General features: G+C 47.8%; 1 protein-coding gene across 8 annotated transcripts in view; it reads left to right on the forward strand.

Moving 5' to 3' along the window:
* pitpnm2 (phosphatidylinositol transfer protein, membrane-associated 2) overlaps positions 1–26,443 on the forward strand; it is a 764,809-nt gene that overhangs the window by 602,571 nt on the left and 135,795 nt on the right. For all 8 annotated transcript variants that reach the window (XM_072515369.1, XM_072515519.1, XM_072515564.1 and 5 more), the window contains one exon: positions 20,930–21,283. In XM_072515369.1, coding sequence (XP_072371470.1) covers positions 20,930–21,283 — 354 coding nt within the window. The remainder of the gene's footprint in view (positions 1–20,929; positions 21,284–26,443) is intronic.

Here is a 26,443-nt window from a genome sequence, read left to right on the forward strand (position 1 = left end):
CGCACCAACTCCAAAGAGTTACTTCTCTCTCTCTCTCTCTCTCTCTCTCTCTCTCTCCCCTCCACTTGTCCACTAAAAGAGTGCATTTATTAAGTGGCAAGGGTTTCTTCTCCTCGACGATCACTCACTAACTAATATTATTATCCACGTAAGAAACTCCAAGCCACTGGTCATGGGTTCTGTGCGTCCTTGCATGGCTAATGAGCCCGACCCTCGAGCAGTATCTCCAACTTCAAATCTGCCAGGTGTTTCCGGAAGGTGAAATTCGGCCTTGGACTCTAGATCATTGGTATCCCTTTCTCAGACTGGACCTCCTGTTGCCCTTGGGTGCCCTAGAAGAATTGCGTCCCTTCAATCAGGAGGTTCCTCCAAGTAGGCTGCTTCTGAGTAAGGGTCTCCCAGACGTTGACGACTATGTTGCATTTCGTTTTTTTAAATTTAGAGTACCCAATTCATTTTTTCCAATTAAGGGGCAATTTAGCGTGGCCAATCCACCTAACCTGCACATCTTTGGGTTGTGAGGGTGAAACCCACGCAGACACGGGGAGAATGTGTGAACTCCACACGGACAGTGACCCAGAGCCGGGATTCGAACCCAGGTCCTCAGCGCCGCAGTCCCAGTGCTAACCACTGCGCCACATGCCACCCTGATGTTGCATTTCTTGAGGTAGCTTTCAGAGTTTCTTTGAAGCTTTTCCTCTTGCTCGGGTGCTTCCTTGAGATGGGAGATTATGACTTGCTTTGGCAGACGGAACTCTGGCATCCTAAGCACTTGGCCAGCCCAGCAGCGTTTTGGATGATCATGGCCTTGATGCTGGTGCTCCACTCCCGGTTCAAGGACACTGATGTTAGTGCGCCTGTCCTCCCAACTGATGCGGAGAATCCATCTCCGAGAACGTTGATGGTACCTCTCTGGGGCCTTGAGATGGCGTCTCTATGTACTCCAGGTTTCTGAGCTGAGGACGACTGCCTTGTACACGAGGATCTCAGTATCAGCACGGCTGTTGCAGTCGTCGAAGACTCTCATCCTTAGGCATCTGAAAGCAGCACTCGCGGATTGAATCCAATGTTGGATCCCCATGTCGATGTGCACCTTAGAGGAGAGATGGCTCCCCAGGTATGGGAAACATTCCATGTTTGGTGGGGTTTTTCCATTGAGCTTGATGGAGGGAGAGATGGATCTTTCCCTGGGGTGGGTTGGTAAGGACTTGGTTTTCGTGAGGTTGAGGCTGAGACCAATTCTTCAGTATGTTTCTGCGAAGGTGTCAAGCATGGCTTGGAGATTGTCTTCTGAGAGAGTGGGGATGGCAATATCATCCACACACTGAAGTTCCACGAGTGATGTCAGTGCCGTTTTTTTGTTGTTGATTTCAACCAGTTGAGGATGATAATTCTTTCGTCCATCCAATTAATAATGTCCACTCCACTGGGAAGCTTGTTCTTGACAAGGTAAAAGCTGGTGGCGATGATATTGGAGAAAAGGGTGGGGGTGATAACGCATCCCTGCTCGACTCCAGTCTTGATTTAAAGTTTTTGCCACATTTCCATCGGTGAGGATTGTCGCCAACATCTTGTCGTGGAGGAGTCAGAGGATGCTGGTGAATTTCTCTGGCCTTTGACAGGGTCTTCCACAGCGCTTCCCGATTGACTGAGTCAAAAGCCTTGGTCAGATCGATGAAGGCCATGTTGATGTGGCTCCTGTTGCTTCTGTTGAACAGAGAAAATCATGTCCATTGGTTCACAGTTTAGTCGGAGTCACTGGCTTTCTGGAAGGATTTTGCAGAGACTGGGAGAAGGCGGCTTGTGAAGATTTCCATGATGAGCTTCCCAGAGATGGAGAGCAGGGAGATTCCTCAGTATTACCCACAGTTTTTTATCTCCTTCCTTGAAGATTGGATTGGATTGGATTTGTTTATTGGCACGTGTACTGAGGTACAGTGAAAAATATTTTTCTGCGAGCAGCTCAACGGACCATAACATGAAAAGCAAAGGAAATAAAAGAAAATACATAATAGGGCAACAGAAGGTACACAATGTAACTACATAGTCACCGGCATCGGGTGAAGCATACAGGGTGTAGTGTTAATGAGGTCAGTCCATAAGAGGGTCATTTAGGATTCTGGTAACAGCGGGTAAGAAGCTGTTTTTGAGTCTGTTCGTGCATGTTCTCAGACTTTTGTATCTCCTGCCCGATGGAAGAAGTTGGAAGAGTGAGTAAGCCGGGTGGGAGGGGTCTTTGATTATACTGCCCGCTCTCCCCAGGCAACGGGAGGTGGAGATGGAGTCAATGGATGGGAGGCAGGTTCGTGTGATGGACTGGGCGGTGTTCACGACTCTCTGAAGTTTCTTATGGTCTTGGGCTGAGCATTTGCCATACCAGGCTGTGATGCAGCCAGGTAGGATGCTTTCTATGGTGCATCTGTCGGTGTGGACATGCCGAATTTCCTTAGTTTCCTGAGGAAATATAGGCGCTGTTGTGCTTTCTTGGTGGTAGTGTCGACGTGGGTGGACCAGGACAGATTTTTGGAGATGTGTATCCCTAGGAATTTGAAACTGCTAACCATCTCCACCTCGGCCCCGTTGATGCTGACAGGGGTGTGTACAGTACTTTCCTTCCTGGAGTCAATGACTAGCTCTTTAGTTTTGCTGGCATTGAGGGATAGATTGTTTTCACTGCATCACTCCACTAGGTTCTCTATCTCCCTCCTGTATTCTGACTCATCGTTATTCGAGATCCGGCCCACTATGGTCGTATCGTCAGCAAACTTGGAGATGTAGTTGGAACCAAGTTTTGCCACGCAGTCGTGTGTGTACAGGGCGTATAGTAGGGGGCTAAGTACGCAGCCTTGCGGGGCCCGGTATTAAGGACTATTGTGGAGGAGGTGTTGTTGTTCATTCTTACTGATTGTGGCCTGTAGGTCAGAACGTCGAGGATCCAGTTGCAGAGGGAGGAGCCAAGTCCTAGGTTTTGGAGCTTTGATATGAGCTTGGCTGGGATTATGATGTTGAAGCCGGAGCTTAGTCAATAAATAGGAGTCTGATGTAGGAGTCCTTGTTGTCGAGATGCTCTCGGGATGAGTGTGATGGTGGTCATGGCAGCATCCTTGAGGTCGGCAGGGATTTATTCTCTGTCCCAGATTGTCAGCAACAGCTGATGGAGATGACGGACAATCTCTTCTCCTCCAAGTTTTAAAATCTCCACTGGGATCCTATCCACTTGTGGTGCTTTTTCATCCTCCATGTGTTTCATGGCGGCTTCTACGTCATCCACGCTTCGTGGGAGTCCAAGCTCATCTTTGATGGCGAGTTGGATGATTTGGTCAAACACAACCTCATCTACGAGTGTATCACCATTTAGGAGTTCTTTAAAGTTTTCTATCCATTGAAGGCTGATGTTTTCTCTGTCGCTCAAAAGGGTCCCACCCTTTCTCCGCACCAGTTTGAGGCCGAGAGTGTTGGTTCCATATATTGTCTTGGTGGCACTGAAAAAGCTCTGGGTGTCGTGCTTGTCAGTGAGGAGTTGCAGCTCCTTTGCTTTGTCAGTCCACTATTGGTTCTTGAAGAGCTGTGTTGGTTTGCTCTAGGTAGACACCCTGTGCGGGACATCTTTTAACATGGGGAAGCTGTTGCACATCAGCAGACAACGGTGCTTGATAGAAGGTAGGTCCAGTTCTAGTGACAAGGGAACTTCGCTGACTGGGAATCTCACCTATTGCTGCAGCCTTCATCCACCATCGCAGCCGTTGATATCGCACGAGTATCTTCAACCTTATCCATCGTTGAGGACTTGTTTTGGTTGTCTGGTTCCTCCCCTCCGACCTTACCGTCATGGGTGAACATGCCTCGAGTTTAAGACTCCCGGTGGCATCACTCTCAGGATCAACAGAACGCTCAAACCTCTCCACACGACAATGTGCAAACCACGGAAAGGCAAGGGTTTAAGTCTTTGCTTAATGGACATTGTTGGAGAGATGGCATAGCAGTAACGACACTGGGCTAATGCTCTGGTACAAAGCGGTAATGACAATGGACTAATGCTCTGGTACAAAGCGGTAATGACACTGGACTAATGCTCTGGTACAAAGCGGTAATGACACTGGACTAATGCTCTGGGACTTAGCGGTAATGACACTGGTCTAATGCTCTGGGACATAGTGGTAATGACACTGGACTAATGCTCTGGTACATAGCGGTAATGACACTGGACTAATGCTCTGGGGCATAGCAGTAATGACACTGGGCTAATGCTCTGGGGCATAGCGGTAATGACACTGGGCTAATGCTCTGGGACATAGCGGTAATGACACTGGACTAATGCTCTGGTACAAAGCGGTAATGACACTGGACTAATGCTCTGGGACTTAGCGGTAATGACACTGGTCTAATGCTCTGGGACATAGCGGTAATGACACTGGACTAATGCTCTGGTACATAGCGGTAATGACACTGGACTAATGCTCTGGGGCATAGCAGTAATGACACTGGACTAATGCCCTGGGACATAGCAGTAATGACACTGGACTAATGCTCTGGGACTTAGCGGTAATGACACTGGGCTAATGCCCTGGGGCATAGCAGTAATGACACTGGACTAATGCTCTGGTACATAGCGGTAATGACACTGGACTAATGCTCTGGGGCATAGCAGTAATGACACTGGACTAATGCTCTGGCACATAGCGGTAATGACACTGGACTAATGCTCTGGGGCATAGCAGTAATGACACTGGACTAATGCTCTGGTACATAGCGGTAATGACACTGGACTAATGCTCTGGGACTTAGCGGTAATGACACTGGGCTAATGCCCTGGGGCATAGCAGTAATGACACTGGGCTAATGCCCTGGGACATAGCGGTAATGACACTGGGCTAATGCTCTGGGACATAGCGGTAATGACACTGGACTAATGCTCTGGGACATAGCGGTAACGACACTGGACTAATGCTCTGGGACATAGCGGTAATGACACTGGACTAATGCTCTGGGACATAGCGGTAACGACACTGGACTAATGCCCTGGGACATAGCGGTAATGACACTGGACTAATGCTCTGGGACATAGCGGTAACGACACTGGACTAATGCCCTGGGACAGAGCGGTAATGACACTGGTCTAATGCTCTGGGACATAGCGGTAATGACACTGGACTAATGCTCTGGGACATAGCGGTAACGACACTGGACTAATGCTCTGGTACATAGCGGTAACGACACTGGACTAATGCTCTGGGACATAGCGGTAATGACACTGGACTAATGCTCTGGGACATAGCGGTAATGACACTGGACTAATGCTCTGGGACATAGCGGTATTGACACTGGGCTAATGCTCTGGGACATAATGGTAATGACACTGGACTAATGCTCTGGGACATAGCGGTAACGACACTGGACTAATGCTCTGGCACATAGCGGTAATGACACTGGACTAACGCTCTAGGACATAGCGGTAATGACACTGGACTAATGCTCTGGCACATAGCGGTAATGACACTGGACTAATGCTCTGGGACATAGCGGTAATGACACTGGGCTAATGCTCTGGGACATAGCGGTAATGACACTGGACTAATGCTCTGGGACATAGCGGTAATGACACTGGGCTAATGCTCTAGGACATAGCGGTAACGACACTGGGCTAATGCTCTGGGACATAGCGGTAATGACACTGGGCTAATGCTCTGGGACATAGCGGTAATGACACTGGACTAATGCTCTGGGACATAGCGGTAACGACACTGGGCTAATGCTCTAGGACATAGCGGTAACGACACTGGGCTAATGCTCTGGGACATAGCGGTAATGACACTGGACTAACGCTCTGGGACATAGCGGTAATGACACTGGACTAATGCTCTGGGAGACAGCGGTAACGACACTGGACTAATGCCCTGGGACATAGCGGTATTGACACTGGGCTAATGCTCTGGGACATAGCGGTAATGACACTGGACTAATGCCCTGGGACATAGCGGTAATGACACTGGACTAATGCTCTGGGAGACAGCGGTAACGACACTGGACTAATGCTCTGGGACATAGCGGTAATGACACTGGGCTAATGCTCTGGGACATAGCGGTAATGACACTGGACTAATGCCCTGGGACATAGCGGTAACGACACTGGGCTAATGCTCTGGGACATAGCGGTAATGACACTGGACTAACGCTCTGGGACATAGCGGTAATGACAATGGACTAATGCTCTGGGACATAGCGGTAATGACACTGGACTAATGCCCTGGGACATAGCGGTAACGACACTGGGCTAATGCTCTGGGACATAGCGGTAATGACACTGGGCTAATGCTCTGGGACATAGCGGTAATGACACTGGGCTAATGCTCTGGGACATAGTGGTAATGACACTGGAATAATACTCTGGGACATAATGGTAATGACACTGGACTAATGCTCTGGGATATAGTAGTAATGACACTGGGCTAATGCTCTGGGACATAGCGGTAATGACACTGGACTAATGCTCTGGGAGACAGCGGAAATGACACTGGGCTAATGCTCTGGGACAGAGCGGAAATGACACTGGGCTAATGCTCTGGGACAGAGCGGAAATGACACTGGGCTAATGCCCTGGGACATAGTGGTAATGACACTGGGCTAATGCTCTAGGACATGGCGGTAATGACACTGGACTAATGCTCTGGGACAAAGCGGTAATGACACAGGACTAATGCTCTGGGACATAGCGGTAATGACACTGGGCTAATGCTCTGGGACATAATGGTAATGACAATGGACTAATGCTCTGGGACATAGCGGTAATGACACTGGGCTAATGCTCTGGGACATAGCGGCAATGACATTGGGCTAATGCTCTGGGACATAGCGGTAGTGACGCTGGACTAATGCTCTGGGACTTAGCGGTAATGACACTGGACTAATGCTCTGGGACATAGCGGCAATGACATTGGGCTAATGCTCTGGGACATAGCGGTAGTGACGCTGGACTAATGCTCTGGGACTTAGCGGTAATGACACTGGGCTAATGCTCTGGGACATAGCGGTAATGACACTGGACTAATGCTCTGGGACATAGCGGTAATGACACTGGATTAATGCTCTGGGACATAGCGGCAATTGCACTGGGCTAATGCTCTGGGACAGAGCGGTAATGACTCTGGGCTAATGCCCTGGGACATAGCGGTTTTGACACTGGACTAATGCTCTGGGACAGAGCAGTAATGACACTGGGCTAATGCCCTGGGACATAGCGGTTTTGACACTGGACTAATGCTCTGGGACATAGCGGTAATGACACTGGGCTAATGCTCTGGGACATAGCGGTAATGACACTGGGCTAATGCTCTGGGACATAGCGGTAATGACACTGGACTAATGCTCTGGGACATAGCGGCAATGACACTGGGCTAATGCCCTGGGACATAGCGGTAATGACACTGGACTAATGCTCTGGGACATAGCTGTAATGACACTGGGCTAATGCTCTGGGACATAGCGGCAATTACACTGGACTAATGCTCTGGGACAGAGCGGTAATGACACTGGACTAATGCTCTGGGACATAGCGGTAATGACACTGGACTAATGCTCTGGCAGATAGCGGTAATGACACTGGGCTAATGCTCTGGGACATAGCGGTAATGACAATGGACTAATGCTCTGGGACATAGCAGTAATGACACTGGACTAATGCTCTGGGACATAGCGGTAATGACACTGGACTAATGCTCTGGGACATAATGGTAATGACACTGGGCTAATGCTCTGGGAGACAGCGGTAATGACACTGGGCTAATGCCCTGGGACAGAGCGGTAATGACACTGGGCTAATGCTCTAGGACATAGCGGTAATGACACTGGACTAATGCTCTGGGTCATAGTGGTAATGACACTGGACTAATGCTCTGGGACATAGCGGTATTGACACTGGGCTAATGCTCTGGGACATAACGGCAATGACACTGGGCTAATGCTCTGGGACATAGCGGTAATGACACTGGACTAATGCTCTGGGACATAGCTGTAATGACACTGGACTAATGCTCTGGGACATAGCGGCAATGACACTGGACTAATGCTCTGGGACATAGCAGTAATGACACTGGACTAATGCCCTGGGACATAGCGGTAATGACACTGGGCTAATGCTCTGGGACATAGCGGTAATGACACTGGACTAATGCTCTGGCACATAGCGGTAATGACACTGGACTAATGCTCTGGCACATAGCGGTAATGACACTGGACTAATGCTCTGGCACATAGCGGTAATGACACTGGGCTAATGCTCTGGGACATAGCGGTAATGACACTGGGCTAATGCTCTGGGACATATCGGTAATGACACAGGACTAATGCTCTGGGACATAGCGGTAATGACACTGGACTAATGCTCTGGTACAGAGCGGTAATGACACTGGGCTAATGCTCTGGCACATAGCGGTAATGACACTGGACCAACGCTCTGGGACATAGTGGTAACGACACTGGGCTAATGCTCTGGGACAGAGCGGTAATGACACTGGACTAATGCTCTGGGACATAGCGGCAATGACACTGGGCTAATGCTCTGGGACAGAGCGGTAATGACACTGGACTAATGCTCTGGGACATAGCGGCAATGACACTGGGCTAATGCTCTGGGACAGAGCGGTAATGACACTGGGCTAATGCTCTGGGACATAGCGGTAATGACACTGGACTAATGCTCTGGGACATAGCGGTAATGACACTGGACTAATGCTCTGGGACAGAGCGGTAATGACACTGGGCTAATGCCCTGGGACATAGCGGTAATGACACTGGACTAATGCTCTGGGACATAGCGGTAATGACACTGGGCTAATGCCCTGGGACATAGCGGTAATGACACTGGACTAATGCTCTGGGACATAGCAGTAATGACACTGGGCTAATGCCCTGGGACATAGCGGTAATGACACTGGGCTAATGCCCTGGGACATAGCGGTTATGACACTGGACTAATGCTCTGGGACATAGCGGTAATGACACTGGGCTAATGCTCTGGCACATAGCGGTAATGACACTGGACTAATGATCTGGGACATAGCGGTAATGACACTGGACTAATGCTCTGGGACAGAGCGGTAATGACACTGGGCTAATGCTCTGGGACATAGCGGTAATGACACTGGACTAATGCTCTGGGACATAGCGGTAATGACACTGGACTAATGCTCTGGGACATAGCGGTAATGACACTGGACTAATGCTCTGGGACATGGGTTCAAATCCCAGCATGACTGCAGTTGGAATTTAAATTCAATTAACAAATCTGGAATATAAAGTTAGTTTCATGTTACCATTACTAAGACTATCATCAATCGTCATAAAACCCCCTCTGGGTAGCTAATGACGTTTAGAAGATGAAACCTGCTATGTTTACCCGCTCTGGTCTAAATGTGACTCCAGACACACAGCAATATGGTTGACTCTAAGCTGCCCTCTGAAATAGCCGAGCAAGTCACTCAGTTCAAGGGCAATTAAGGATAGGCTACAAATGCTGGCACAGCCAACGATGCGCACATTACATTAAAAAACAGAGAGCAGGAAATTGTTGGTGTGTACCACCAGGAAATTGTCAGTGTGTACCACCAGGAAATTGTCAGTGTATACCACCAGGAAATTGTCCGTGTGTACCACCAGGAAATTGTCAGTGTATACCACCAGGAAATTGTCAGTGTGTACCACCAGGAAATTGTCACTGTGTACCACCAGGAAATTGTCGGTGTGTACCACCAGGAAATTGTCGGTGTGTACCACCAGGAAATTGTCAGTGTGTACCACCAGGAAATTGTCAGCGTGTACCACCAGGAAATTGTCACTGTGTACCACCATGAAATTATCACTGTGTACCACCAGGAAATTATTCGTGTATACCACCAGGAAATTGACAGTGTATACCACCAGGAAATTGTCTGTGTGTACCACCAGGAAATTGTCTGTGTGTACCACCAGGAAATTGTCAGTGTGTACCACCAGGAAATTGTCAGTGTGTACCACCAGGAAATTGTCAGTGTGTACCACCAGGAAATTATTCGTGTATACCACCAGGAAATTGTCGTTGTGTACCACCAGGAAATTGTCCGTGTATACCACCAGGAAATTATCAGTGTGTACCACCAGAAAATTATCCGCTGGGACATAGCGGTAATGACACTGGACTAATGCTCTGGGACATAGTAGTAATGACACTGGGCTAATGCTCTGGGACATAGCGGTAATGACACTGGGCTAATGCTCTGGGACATAGCGGTAATGACACTGGACTAATGCTCTGGCACATAGCGGTAATGACACTGGGCTAATGCTTTGGGACATAGCGGTAATGACACAGGACTAATGCTCTGGGACATAGCGGTAATGACACTGGACTAATGCTCTGGGACAGAGCGGTAATGACACTGGGCTAATGCTCTGGCACATAGCGGTAATGACACTGGACCAACGCTCTGGCACATAGCGGTAATGACACTGGACTAATGCTCTGGGACATAGCGGTAATGACACTGGGCTAATGCTCTGGGACAGAGCGGTAATGACACTGGGCTAATGCTCTGGCACATAGCGGTAATGACACTGGACCAACGCTCTGGCACATAACGGCAATGACACTGGGCTAATGCTCTGGGACAGAGCGGTAATGACACTGGGCTAATGCTCTGGGACATAGCGGTAATGACACTGGACTAATGCTCTGGGACAGAGCGGTAATGACACTGGGCTAATGCTCTGGGACATAGCGGTAATGACACTGGGCTAATGCTCTGGGACAGAGCGGTAATGACACTGGGCTAATGCTCTGGGACATAGCGGTAATGACACTGGACTAATGCTCTGGCACATAGCGGTAATGACACTGGACTAATTCTCTGGGACATAGCGGTAATGACGCTGGATTAATGCTCTGGGACATAGCGGTAATGACACTGGACTAATGCTCTGGGACATAGTGCTAACGACACTGGGCTAATGCCCTGGGACATAGCGGTAATGACACTGGACTAATGCTCTGGGACATAGCGGCAATGACACTGGGCTAATGCTCTGGGACAGAGCGGTAATGACACTGGGCTAATGCTCTGGGACATAGCGGTAATGACACTGGACTAATGCTCTGGGACATAGCGGTAATGACACTGGGCTAATGCCCTGGGACATAGCGGTAATGACACTGGACTAATGCTCTGGGACAGAGCGGTAATGACACTGGGCTAATGCTCTGGGACATAGCGGTAATGACACTGGACTAATGCTCTGGCACATAGCGGTAATGACACTGGACTAATGCTCTGGCACATAGCGGTAATGACACTGGACTAATGCTCTGGCACATAGCGGTAATGACACTGGACTAATGCTCTGGGACATAGCGGTAATGACACTGGACTAATGCTCTGGGACATAGCTGTAATGACACTGGGCTAATGCTCTGGGACATAGCGGTAATGACACAGGACTAATGCTCTGGGACATAGCGGTAATGCCACAGGACTAATGCTCTGGCACATAGCGGTAATGACACTGGACTAATGCTCTGGGACATAGCGGTAATGACACTGGACTAATGCTCTGGGACATAGCGGTAATGACACTGGACTAATGCTCTGGGACATAGCGGTAATGACACTGGACTAATGCTCTGGGACATAGCGGTAATGACACTGGACTAATGCTCTGGGACATAGCGGTAATGACACTGGACTAATGCTCTGGGACATAGCGGTAATGACACTGGACTAATGCTCTGGGACATAGCGGTAATGACACTGGACTAATGCTCTGGGACATGGGTTCAAATCCCAGCATGACTGCAGTTGGAATTTAAATTCAATTAATAAATCTGGAATATAAAGTTAGTTTCATGTTACCATTACTAAGACTATCATCAATCGTCATAAAACCCCCTCTGGGTAGCTAATGACGTTTAGAAGATGAAACCTGCTATGTTTACCCGCTCTGGTCTAAATGTGACTCCAGACACACAGCAATATGGTTGACTCTAAGCTGCCCTCTGAAATAGCCGAGCAAGTCACTCAGTTCAAGGGCAATTAAGGATAGGCTACAAATGCTGGCACAGCCAACGATGCGCACATTACATTAAAAAACAGAGAGCAGGAAATTGTTGGTGTGTACCACCAGGAAATTGTCAGTGTGTACCACCAGGAAATTGTCAGTGTATACCACCAGGAAATTGTCCGTGTGTACCACCAGGAAATTGTCAGTGTATACCACCAGGAAATTGTCAGTGTGTACCACCAGGAAATTGTCAGTGTGTACCACCAGGAAATTGTCAGTGTGTACCACCAGGAAATTGTCAGTGTGTACCACCAGGAAATTATTCGTGTATACCACCAGGAAATTGTCGTTGTGTACCACCAGGAAATTGTCCGTGTATACCACCAGGAAATTATCAGTGTGTACCACCAGAAAATTATCCGCTGGGACATAGCGGTAATGACACTGGACTAATGCTCTGGGACATAGTAGTAATGACACTGGGCTAATGCTCTGGGACATAGCGGTAATGACACTGGGCTAATGCTCTGGGACATAGCGGTAATGACACTGGACTAATGCTCTGGCACATAGCGGTAATGACACTGGGCTAATGCTTTGGGACATAGCGGTAATGACACTGGACTAATGCTCTGGGACATAGCGGTAATGACACTGGACTAATGCTCTGGGACAGAGCGGTAATGACACTGGGCTAATGCTCTGGCACATAGCGGTAATGACACTGGACCAACGCTCTGGCACATAGCGGTAATGACACTGGACTAATGCTCTGGGACATAGCGGTAATGACACTGGGCTAATGCTCTGGGACAGAGCGGTAATGACACTGGGCTAATGCTCTGGCACATAGCGGTAATGACACTGGACCAACGCTCTGGCACATAACGGCAATGACACTGGGCTAATGCTCTGGGACAGAGCGGTAATGACACTGGGCTAATGCTCTGGGACAGAGCGGTAATGACACTGGGCTAATGCTCTGGCACATAGCGGTAATGACACTGGACCAACGCTCTGGCACATAACGGCAATGACACTGGGCTAATGCTCTGGGACAGAGCGGTAATGACACTGGGCTAATGCTCTGGGACATAGCGGTAATGACACTGGACTAATGCTCTGGGACAGAGCGGTAATGACACTGGGCTAATGCTCTGGGACATAGCGGTAATGACACTGGGCTAATGCTCTGGGACAGAGCGGTAATGACACTGGGCTAATGCTCTGGGACATAGCGGTAATGACACTGGACTAATGCTCTGGCACATAGCGGTAATGACACTGGACTAATTCTCTGGGACATAGCGGTAATGACGCTGGATTAATGCTCTGGGACATAGCGGTAATGACACTGGACTAATGCTCTGGGACATAGTGGTAACGACACTGGGCTAATGCCCTGGGACATAGCGGTAATGACACTGGACTAATGCTCTGGGACATAGCGGCAGTGACACTCGGCTAATGCTCTGGGACAGAGCGGTAATGACACTGGGCTAATGCTCTGGGACATAGCGGTAATGACACTGGACTAATGCTCTGGGACATAGCGGTAATGACACTGGGCTAATGCCCTGGGACATAGCGGTAATGACACTGGACTAATGCTCTGGGACAGAGCGGTAATGACACTGGGCTAATGCTCTGGGACATAGCGGTAATGACACTGGACTAATGCTCTGGCACATAGCGGTAATGACACAGGACTAATGCTCTGGCACATAGCGGTAATGACACTGGACTAATGCTCTGGCACATAGCGGTAATGACACTGGACTAATGCTCTGGGACATAGCGGTAATGACACTGGACTAATGCTCTGGGACATAGCTGTAATGACACTGGGCTAATGCTCTGGGACATAGCGGTAATGACACAGGACTAATGCTCTGGGACATAGCGGTAATGCCACAGGACTAATGCTCTGGCACATAGCGGTAATGACACTGGACTAATGCTCTGGGACATAGCGGTAATGACACTGGACTAATGCTCTGGGCCATAGCGGTAATGACACTGGACTAATGCTCTGGGACATAGCGGTAATGACACTGGACTAATGCTCTGGGACATAGCGGTAATGACACTGGACTAATGCTCTGGGACATAGCGGTAATGACACTGGACTAATGCTCTGGGACATAGCGGTAATGACACTGGACTAATGCTCTGGGACATAGCGGTAATGACACTGGACTAATGCTCTGGGACATGGGTTCAAATCCCAGCATGACTGCAGTTGGAATTTAAATTCAATTAATAAATCTGGAATATAAAGTTAGTTTCATGTTACCATTACTAAGACTATCATCAATCGTCATAAAACCCCCTCTGGGTAGCTAATGACGTTTAGAAGATGAAACCTGCTATGTTTACCCGCTCTGGTCTAAATGTGACTCCAGACACACAGCAATATGGTTGACTCTAAGCTGCCCTCTGAAATAGCCGAGCAAGTCACTCAGTTCAAGGGCAATTAAGGATAGGCTACAAATGCTGGCACAGCCAACGATGCGCACATTACATTAAAAAACAGAGAGCATGAAATTGTTGGTGTGTACCACCAGGAAATTGTCAGTGTGTACCACCAGGAAATTGTCAGTGTATACCACCAGGAAATTGTCCGTGTGTACCACCAGGAAATTGTCAGTGTATACCACCAGGAAATTGTCAGTGTGTACCACCAGGAAATTGTCACTGTGTACCACCAGGAAATTGTCGGTGTGTACCACCAGGAAATTGTCGGTGTGTACCACCAGGAAATTGTCAGTGTGTACCACCAGGAAATTGTCAGCGTGTACCACCAGGAAATTGTCACTGTGTACCACCATGAAATTATCACTGTGTACCACCAGGAAATTATTCGTGTATACCACCAGGAAATTGACAGTGTATACCACCAGGAAATTGTCTGTGTGTACCACCAGGAAATTGTCTGTGTGTACCACCAGGAAATTGTCAGTGTGTACCACCAGGAAATTGTCAGTGTGTACCACCAGGAAATTGTCAGTGTGTACCACCAGGAAATTATTCGTGTATACCACCAGGAAATTGTCGTTGTGTACCACCAGGCAATTGTCCGTGTATACCACCAGGAAATTATCAGTGTGTACCACCAGAAAATTATCCGCTGGGACATAGCGGTAATGACACTGGACTAATGCTCTGGGACATAGTAGTAATGACACTGGGCTAATGCTCTGGGACATAGCGGTAATGACACTGGGCTAATGCTCTGGGACATAGCGGTAATGACACTGGACTAATGCTCTGGCACATAGCGGTAATGACACTGGGCTAATGCTTTGGGACATAGCGGTAATGACACAGGACTAATGCTCTGGGACATAGCGGTAATGACACTGGACTAATGCTCTGGGACAGAGCGGTAATGACACTGGGCTAATGCTCTGGCACATAGCGGTAATGACACTGGACCAACGCTCTGGCACATAGCGGTAATGACACTGGACTAATGCTCTGGGACATAGCGGTAATGACACTGGGCTAATGCTCTGGGACAGAGCGGTAATGACACTGGGCTAATGCTCTGGCACATAGCGGTAATGACACTGGACCAATGCTCTGGCACATAACGGCAATGACACTGGGCTAATGCTCTGGGACAGAGCGGTAATGACACTGGGCTAATGCTCTGGGACATAGCGGTAATGACACTGGACTAATGCTCTGGGACAGAGCGGTAATGACACTGGGCTAATGCTCTGGGACATAGCGGTAATGACACTGGGCTAATGCTCTGGGACAGAGCGGTAATGACACTGGGCTAATGCTCTGGGACATAGCGGTAATGACACTGGACTAATGCTCTGGCACATAGCGGTACTGACACTGGACTAATTCTCTGGGACATAGCGGTAATGACGCTGGATTAATGCTCTGGGACATAGCGGTAATGACACTGGACTAATGCTCTGGGACATAGTGGTAACGACACTGGGCTAATGCCCTGGGACATAGCGGTAATGACACTGGACTAATGCTCTGGGACATAGCGGCAATGACACTGGGCTAATGCTCTGGGACAGAGCGGTAATGACACTGGGCTAATGCTCTGGGACATAGCGGTAATGACACTGGACTAATGCTCTGGGACATAGCGGTAATGACACTGGGCTAATGCCCTGGGACATAGCGGTAATGACACTGGACTAATGCTCTGGGACAGAGCGGTAATGACACTGGGCTAATGCTCTGGGACATAGCGGTAATGACACTGGACTAATGCTCTGGCACATAGCGGTAATGACACTGGACTAATGCTCTGGCACATAGCGGTAATGACACTGGACTAATGCTCTGGCACATAGCGGTAATGACACTGGACTAATGCTCTGGGACATAGCGGTAATGACACTGGACTAATGCTCTGGGACATAGCTGTAATGACACTGGGCTAATGCTCTGGGACATAGCGGTAATGACACAGGACTAATGCTCTGGGACATAGCGGTAATGCCACAGGACTAATGCTCTGGCACATAGCGGTAATGACACTGGACTAATGCTCTGGGACATAGCGGTAATGACACTGGACTAATGCTCTGGGACAGAGCGGTAATGACACTGGTCTAATGCTCTGGGACATAGCGGTAATGACACTGGACTAATGCTCTGGGACATAGCGGTAATGACACTGGACTAATGCTCTGGCACATAGCGGTAATGACACTGGACTAATGCTCTGGGACAGAGCGGTAATGACACTGGGCTAATGCTCTGGCACATAGCGGTAATGACACTGGACGAACGCTCTGGCACATAGCGGTAATGACACTGGACTAATGCCCTGGGACATAGCGGTAATGACACTGGACTAATGCTCTGGGACATAGTGGTAACGACACTGGGATAATGCCCTGGGACATAGCGGTAATGACACTGGACTAATGCTCTGGGACATAGCGGCAATGACACTGGGCTAATGCTCTGGGACAGAGCGGTAATGACACTGGGCTAATGCCCTGGGACATAGTAGTAATGACACTGGGCTAATGCTCTGGGACAGAGCGGTAATGACACTGGGCTAATGCTCTGGGACATAGCGGTAATGACACTGGACTAATGCTCTGGGACATAGCGGTAATGACACTGGACTAATGCTCTGGGACATAGCGGCAATGACACTGGGCTAATGCTCTGGGACAGAGCGGTAATGACACTGGGCTAATGCCCTGGGACATAGTAGTAATGACACTGGGCTAATGTTCTGGGACATAGCGGTAATAGAACAAAGAAAGAACAAAGAAATGTACAGCACAGGAACAGGCCCTTCGGCCCTCCAAGCCCGTGCCGACCATACTGCCCGACTAAACTACAATCTTCTACACTTCCTGGGTCCGTATCCTTCTATTCCCATCCTATTCATATATTTGTCAAGATGCCCCTTAAATGTCCCTATCGTCCCTGCCTCCACTACCTCCTCCGGTAGTGAGTTCCAGGCACCCACTACCCTCTGCGTAAAAAACTTGCCTCGTACATCTACTCTAAACTTTGCCCCTCTCACCTTAAACCTATGCCCCCTAGTAATTGACCCCTCTACCCTGGGGAAAAGCCTCTGACTATCCACTCTGTCTATGCCCCTCATAATTTTGTATACCTCTATCAGGTCGCCCCTCAACCTCCTTCGTTCCAGTGAGAACAAACCGAGTTTATTCAATCGCTCCTCATAGCTTATGCCCTCCATACCAGGCAACATTCTGGTAAATCTCTTCTGCACCCTCTCTAAAGCCTCCACATCCTTCTGGTAGTGTGGCGACCAGAATTGAACACTATACTCCAAGTGTGGCCTAACTAAGGTTCTATACAGCTGCAACATGACTTGCCAATTCTTATACTCAATGCCCCGGCCAATGAAGGCAAGCATGCCGTATGCCTTCTTGACTACCTTCTCCACCTGTGTAGCCCCTTTCAGTGATCTGTGGACCTGTACTCCTAGATCTCTTTGACTTTCAATACTCTTGAGGGTTCTACCATTCACTGTATATTCCCTACCTGCATTAGCCCTTCCAAAATGCATTACCTCACATTTGTCCAGGTTAAACTCCATCTGCCATCTCTCCGCCCAAGTCTCCAGACAATCTAAATCCTGCTGTATCCTCAGACAGTCCTCATCGCTATCCGCAATTCCACCAACCTTTGTGTCGTCTGCAAACTTACTAATCAGACCAGTTACATTTTCCTCCAAATCATTTATATATACTACAAAGAGCAAAGGTCCCAGCACTGATCCCTGTGGAACACCACTGGTCACAGCCCTCCAATTAGAAAAGCATCCCTCCATTGCTACCCTCTGCCTTCTATGGCCTAGCCAGTTCTGTATCCACCTTGCCAGTTCACCCCTGATCCCGTGTGACTTCACCTTTTGTACTAGTCTACCATGAGGGACCTTGTCAAAGGCCTTACTGAAGTCCATATAGACAACATCTACTGCCCTACCTGCATCAATCATCTTAGTGACCTCCTCGAAAAACTCTATCAAGTTAGTGAGACACGACCTCCCCTTCACAAAACCGTGCTGCCTCTCACTAATACGTCCATTTGCTTCCAAATGGGAGTAGATCCTGTCTCGAAGAATTCTCTCCAGTAATTTCCCTACCACTGAAGTAAGGCTCACCGGCCTGTAGTTCCCGGGATTATCCCTGCCACCCTTCTTAAACAGAGGAACAACATTGGCTATTCTCCAGTCCTCCGGGACATCCCCTGAAGACAGCGAGGATCCAAAGATTTCTGTCAAGGCCTCAGCAATTTCCTCTCCAGCCTCCTTCAGTATTCTGGGGTAGATCCCATCCGGCCCTGGGGACTTATCTACCTTAATATTTTTTAAGACACCCAACACCTCGTCTTTTTGGATCACAATGTGACCCAGGCTATCTACACCCCCTTCTCCAGACTCAACATCTACCAATTCCTTCTCTTTGGTGAATACTGATGCAAAGTATTCATTTAGTACCTCGCCCATTTCCTCTGGCTCCACACATAGATTCCCTTGCCTATCCTTCAGTGGGCCAACCCTTTCCCTGGCTACCCTCTTGCTTTTTATGTAAGTGTAAAAAGCCTTGGGATTTTCCTTAACCCTATTTGCCAATGACTTTTCATGACCCCTTCTAGCCCTCCTGACTCCCTGCTTAAGTTCCTTCCTACTTTCCTTATATGCCACACAGGCTTCGTCTGTTCCCAGCCTTTTAGCCCTGACAAATGCCTCCTTTTGACACTGGACTAATGCTCTGGGACATAGCGGTAATGACACTGGACTAATGCTCTGGGACATAGCGGCAATGACACTGGGCTAATGCTCTGGGACATAGCGGTAATGACACTGGACTAATGCTCTGGGACATGGGTTCAAATCCCAGCATGACTGCAGTTGGAATTTAAATTCAATTAATAAATCTGGAATATAAAGTTAGTTTCATGTATCCATTACTAAGACTATCATCAATCGTCATAAAACCCCCTCTGGATAGCTAATGACGTTTAGAAGATGAAACCTGCTATGTTTACCCGCTCTGGTCTAAATGTGACTCCAGACACACAGCAATATGGTTGACTCTAAGCTGCCCTCTGAAATAGCCGAGCAAGTCACTCAGTTCAAGGGCAATTAAGGATAGGCTACAAATGCTGGCACAGCCAACGATGCGCACATTACATTAAAAAACAGAGAGCAGGAAATTGTTGGTGTGTACCACCAGTAAATTGTCAGTGTGTACCACCATGAAATTGTCGGTGTGTACCACCAGGAAATTGTCAGTGTGTACCACCAGGAAATTGTCAGTGTGTACCACCAGGAAATTGTCAGTGTATACCACCAGGAAATTGTCCGTGTGTACCACCAGGAAATTGTCAGTGTATACCACCAGGAAATTGTCGGTGTGTACCACCAGGAAATTGTCAATGCGTACCACCAGGAAATTGTCAGTGTGTACCACCAGGAAATTGTCAGTGTATACCACCAGGAAATTGTTGGTGTGTACCACCAGGAAATTGTTGTGGTATACCCCCAGGAAATTGTCAGTGTATACCACTAGGAAATTGTCGGTGTGTACCACCAGGAAATTGTCGGTGTGTACCACCAGGAAATTGTCAGTGTATACCACCAGGAAATTGTCAGTGTGTACCACCAGGAAATTGTCAGTGTGTACCACCAGGAAATTGTCAGTGTATACCACCAGGAAATTATCAGTGTGTACCACCAGAAAATTATCAGTGTATACCACCAGGAAATTGTCGGTGTGTAGCATCAGGAAATTATCAGTGTGTACCACCAGGAAATTGTCAGTGTGTACCACCAGGAAATTATCAGTGTATACCACCAGGAAATTGTCGGTGTGTACCACCAGGAAATTGTCAGTGTATACCACCAGGAAATTGTCAGTGTGTACCACCAGGAAATTGTCAGTGTGTACCACCAGGAAATTGTTGGTGTGTACCACCACCTTGTGTTTGTTTACTTTTATTTTGGAGCCATGGCTTAGATATATTGGGCAGCACGGTAGCATTGTGGATAGCACTGTTGCTTCACAGCGCCAGCGTCCCAGGTTCGATTCCGGCTTGGGTCACTGTCTGTGCGGAGTCTGCACGTTCTCCCCGTGTGTGCGTGTGTTTTCTCCGGGTGCTCCGGTTTCCCCCCACAGTCCAAAGATGTGCAGGTTAGGTGGATTGGCCATGATAAATTGTCCTTAGTGTCCAAAATTGCCCTTAGTGTTGGGTGGGGTTACTGGGTTATGGGGATAGGGTGGAAGTGTTGACCTTGGGTAGGGTGCTCTTTCCAAGAGCCGGTGCAGACTCGATGGGCCGAATGGCCTCCTTATGCACTGTAAATTCTATGATATTCAAAAGCATTTAGATCCAAGCATTGGTTTAAAACTGTTTGTGTGTATTGCAGGTTTAAGGAAAGTCATGCTCCGAGCTCACCGGCAGGCATGGTGCTGGCAGGATGAGTGGTATGGCCTGACCATGGAAGATATCCGGCGACTGGAGCGAGAAACGCAGCTCATGCTCGCCCAAAGAATGGCCCAGTTTATGGCGCAATTCAACTTAAATGACGGTGAAACAGAACAAGCGGGTCCGAGTCAGTCCCCGAATGAGAGAGACCTGGACACCAACAATTCCATCATTTCCCTCGATCCAGAACCTGACAAACCCAATCTGAACGACTACAGTGGCTCGTTAATAGAAAGGGGGCTGACTAAACAGTGGTCGACATCATCCAAATCATCTCGCTCATCAAAAAGAGGAGGTAGGATCTGGGAATGCCTTGCTACTGCTTCCTCAAGGGTGCCTTTGAAACAAAAATACCTCATTCACTTTCTCCCCTCGTTCTGTCTTTTCATTATTGTATTCAGGGTTATTCTGGTAAACATTTATATCTCAATCCAGCATCATTTATCACATTGAAGTTTGTGGAAGCCTGCTCTGCACAATTAGCAAGCTGCCTTATTCCCTACATTACAACCGTGCCTACATTTTCATTGACTGTAAAGCACTTTGGACTTTCACGTGGTCGTGGAAGATGTTATATAAACACAAGTCTGTCTTTCTTTTTCTTTCCTTGTCACCTTGTTTTTATTTTTCCTCCTTTCCCCACTATTTTTTGGTCATTCTCTCCTCCCATCTGAAAAGCACTGACTTCTTGCTGGAGTACAGATTCCTCACCTGCCAGTTCCCTTCCAGCACCTCATCCAAGTGGCAAAGCTTGTGGATTGGATTGCTTTTTGTCCCGTGTACCGAGGTACAGTGAAAAGTATTTTTCTGCGTGCAGCTCAAACATAATTTAGTACATGAAAAGAAAATACGTAATCGGATAACACCAGGTACGCAATGTAAATATATAGGCACCGGCATCGGGTGAAGCAGACAGGGTGTAGTGTTAATGAGGTCAGTCCACAAGAGGGTCATTTAGGAGTCTGGTGACAGCGGGGAAGAAGCTGTTTTTGAGTCTGTTCGTGCGTGTTCTCAGACTTCTGTATCTCCTGCCCGATGGAAGAAGTTGGAAGAGTGAGTAAGCCGGGTGGGAGGGGTCTTTGATTATGATAATAATAATACTCTTTATTAGTGTCACAAGTAGGCTTACATTAACACTGCAATGAAGTTACTGTGAAAATCCCCTAGTCGCCACATTCCAGCGCCTGTTCGGGTACACGGAGGGAGAATTCAGAATGTCCAATTCACCTAACAGCACGTCTTTCGGGACTTGTGGGAGGAAACTGGAGCACCCGGAGGAAACCCACGCAGCCACGGGGAGAATGTGCAGACTTCACACAGACAGTGAGCCAAGCCGGGAATCGAACCCGGGACCGTGGCGCTGTGAAGCAATTGTGCTAACCACTGTGCTAATACATTATTTGAGTGGTTCTAACCACCCAGCTCTGTCTGAAACTATCTGTGAACAAGAATGATTACTTGGTGCTCATGAGATTTTGAGGGGGAGAAACATGTCAGGTCAAAATGATAGGTGAACTGGACTTGTACAGCTTCACTTCAAAGTCCATGGCCGCGAATCTCCGGCCGCTTTGGGCTCTCGCTTGAGCACAACGCATCCGGAGAATGCCGGGAGACGTTTGCAACGAGCCTCCCGACAGGCTCTCCGCCTCCCGGAATTCCCCGGAATCCCAGGAGACATTGGAGTCGGAACCCTGCCCAATGGGTGGGACCGAATGACGCTCGAGGAAGTAGGTCGTAAACATATTTACTGCCTACCTGTGTGGGGTTCAGCGGCCTCCCTAGATTCTTCGGCCTGCTTTCCCAAGGCAGCGGGAGGTGTAGATGGAGTCAATGGATGGGAGGCGGGTTCATGTGATGGACTGGGCTGTGTTTACGACTCTGAAGTTTCTTGCGGTCCTGGGCCGAGCAGTTGCCCTACCCGGCTGTGATGCAGCCCGATAGGATGCTTTCTATGGGGCACCTGTAAAAGGTGGTAAGTGTCACTGTGGACTTCCTTAGTTTCCTGAGGAAGTACAGGCGCTGATGTGCTTTCCTGGTGGTAGCGTCGATGTGGGTGGATTATGTTTGAGCTGAGGCAGTGTTTAACCACATGGGACATCATATCTAAGTCTAATCCTCCTTTGGCCAGACATCCACAGTTCCAACAGAGATCTGGCAGAGTGGTAATTTTGATTTCACACACCCCCACGGACAAAATTCCTCACTTTTCTCTTCACGGCTTTATCTGAATAAACTTGTGTGTGCCTGTCAAGATAAGCTTCAGTATTTCTTTAATGGTCAAGTTTCAAACTTGAAATATGAATATAATATTGAAGAAAGGATAATTACATAATCCAGCTGGTTTGATTGCTCGGCTCTGCCCTGTTTCCATCCTCAAGTCCCAGTTGGTATTCCTCTTTTTTTATCCGGGGATGTGTTCATTACCCTTGGTTTAGATGCTAATTTCAGATTGATTCAGCTCTCCAAGCCAAACTTCAGCTATTGAAGATGTGACCAAACAAACAGTACAAAACAAATAGAATGACATTCTCCAACAATTACAATTTATTTTATTTTCACTTTGTACATTGTATTGTGCAAATATATTAAATTGTTCAGCAAATATCCCAGACTAGTGGGTTTGCATTGATCTTTTGAATTGCCTTTCGGATGATCACCGCTGCATCACGGGGGCTTAGCAGCTGCTGCCATTTCACAAATGTCTGTCCCTGCGGAGCCGAGCTCTTTGTTGTGGAGCCTGTTGGCCAGAAAAGGCCCAGTTGCTGGGGCGTGTGACATGGGAATATTGTGCAGTGCCCAGCAGTGAAAGTAAAAGAGCCAAAGCTGGGATTTGAGGAGCGAGTAGGGACTCAGTGTAGCATGGCAGCCATTGTCCAAAGCATTTTAGATGTGTCAAAGCCTTGCTTCCCCTGACAAGACTCCTGATGAGATCTCCGCAGTTTCTGCCCTTTCAGCAACGAGAAGCGTAGAATTCAGAATGATGGAATTTAAAAAAAGATCCCTTCTGTTCAATTTTTAAACTTTTTTTCTTCCAATTCTAAGTTTCCTTTAAAAGTATTTAAACCGGCAGATTCTCATTCATTAAAAATGCAGGTTCTTGAGTAATGATGGCGCTATGCACCTTGTATATAATGCTGCTAATGATGTTTGTTTGGAAGAAATAGGTGTGGAGTATTTCTGGGTGCTCACCTATCTGGCATCTTAGCTCAGGACTAATGCTCTGGGGGCGTCCCCTGTCACTTACATAGAGGGAGAAGCTGCCAAAGGACTGGCAGGGAACTGAGATCCATACACTTAGTCTTGTGATTCTTCCTGAAAGGAAAAAGACTTACATTTATATAGTGGCTTTCACAACTTCAGGATCGCCCAAAATACTTTCCAGCCAGTGAAGTTGTTTTTAACTGTAGTGTCTGTTGTAATGTAAGGAATAATGTAAGAAATCAGGTTACCTGTTTTTGGTGATGGTAGCTGTGTGGGGGTGGATTGAGGGTGTGTCAGACAGGACCTGGCACCTCCAGCAGCACCGTGTTCTCTCAGAATACCTGGACTGTGTTCAAATCACTTCCAATTCAAAATGTATTGTGAGCAGTTTGGGGCCTTGGAAAGGGTCCAGAGGAGGTTCACAAGAATGATCCCTGGAATGAAGAGCTTGTCGTATGAGGACTCTGGGTTTGTACTCGTTGGAATTTAGAAGGATGAGTGGGGATGTTATTGAAACTTACAGGATACTGCGAGGCCCAAATAGAGTGGACGTGGAGAGGATGTTTCCACTTAGAGGAAAAACTAGAACCCGAGGGCGCAGCCTCAGACTGAAGGGACGATCCTTTATAACAGAAATGAGGAGGAATTTCTTCTGCCAGCAGGTGGTGAATCTGTGGAACTCTTTGCCGCAGAAGGCTGTGGAGGACAATTCACTGAGTGTCTTTAAGACAGAGCTAGATAGGTTCTTGATTAATAAGGGATCAGGGGTTATGGGGAGAAGGCAGGAGAATGGGGATGAGAAAATATCAGCCATGATTGAATGGCAGAGCAGACTCGATGGGCCGAGTGGCCTAATTCTGCTCCTATGTCTTATGGTTTTATGTATAACTTTCTGCATAGATTACTATGCAATTGTGGTAGTTCACATGGGAGTTCCGCATAATATTTCTCCACTTCTGAAGAATTTAAGAGTAATCTAACCTGTTCAGATTAAACCATCAGCCACGTCTACTTCCAGTGAGGAATTCACAAGTTGCTCGCAGCACATTAATGTTTAAGTTGCATACTATTTGCAGATTTGGAACAAATGCTGAAGCTTTTGAGAGTACCTTTCCAAAATATTTAAAATGAATCCTTTGATATATTTTTGTATATGATGACAGCAATTCCCATCGTATTCTCTATCACCTTGATGATTTGAAAAATAATTGATTGAACTGAGAAAATAAGAGGTAAGCTATTGTTCTAAGGCAGAACAGAGTGTTCATGTGACAAATGAGGTATCGTCAACGCTGAGACATTACACACGGCACATCCTGATCTGCTTCCTGGATACATTTACATTTCAAAAGCTTGAGAAATTTGGCCAAAACAACCTGCACGTGATGTGCTCCCTTTGTACACGACCTTTGTCCTGATCACTGCCTGCTCCCCTCAACCAGAATGCAGCACTAAATGAAGTATCAATACGTGAAAGAATCATAGAATTTACAGTGCAGAAGGAGACCATTCGGCCCTTCGAGTCAGCACCGGCCCTTGGAAAGAGCACCCCACTTAAGCCAACGCCTCCACCCTATCCCGTAACCCAGTAATGCCACCTAATCTTTTTGGACACTAAGAGCAATTTATCACGGCCAATCCACCTAACCTGCACATCTTTGGACTGTGGGAGGAAACCGGAGCACCCGGAGGAAACCCACGCAGACACGGGGAGAACGTGCAGACTCCGTACAGACAGTCACCCAAGCTGGGAATTGAACCTGGGACCCTGGAGCTGTGAAGCAACTGTGCTAACTACTGTGCTACCGTGCCGCCCAGAAAAGTTATGGTTCTAATCGTAGAATTGCAGGCTTTACAATCTGTCTTCAATTTCATTTTTCATAGTTGCAATAAGCACAATAAATAATCTGTATCACAGAGTGTATAATCAAGTTTTGTCTGTTTCTGAAGATAAAATGAATCCTTTACTCTGCATTGAGTCGTAGTTGCCAATATCCCGGATTGATTTCAGTCAGCATGAGCTACGACTTTGCTGAAAGCCTGCTGGTAGATCTGTGATATTGACGCCATCTGTTACTTGCGATGTGGTTTATTTATAGAAATTATTACCTATGCGGTGCTGACGTCTTTTGCTGCGTGAATTAACTTTGTCACTCAAACTGGCTCCTTGAGCTTTCTCAGATGGGCAGGGCCGTTCAGTCATAAATCGTAGCAGTGAAGAAGAAACAAATGCACTCCCTCCACATCTCTCCTC

Source organism: Scyliorhinus torazame, chromosome 1 (assembly GCF_047496885.1).
Source record: "Scyliorhinus torazame isolate Kashiwa2021f chromosome 1, sScyTor2.1, whole genome shotgun sequence".
Taxonomy (NCBI): Eukaryota; Metazoa; Chordata; class Chondrichthyes; order Carcharhiniformes; family Scyliorhinidae; genus Scyliorhinus; species Scyliorhinus torazame.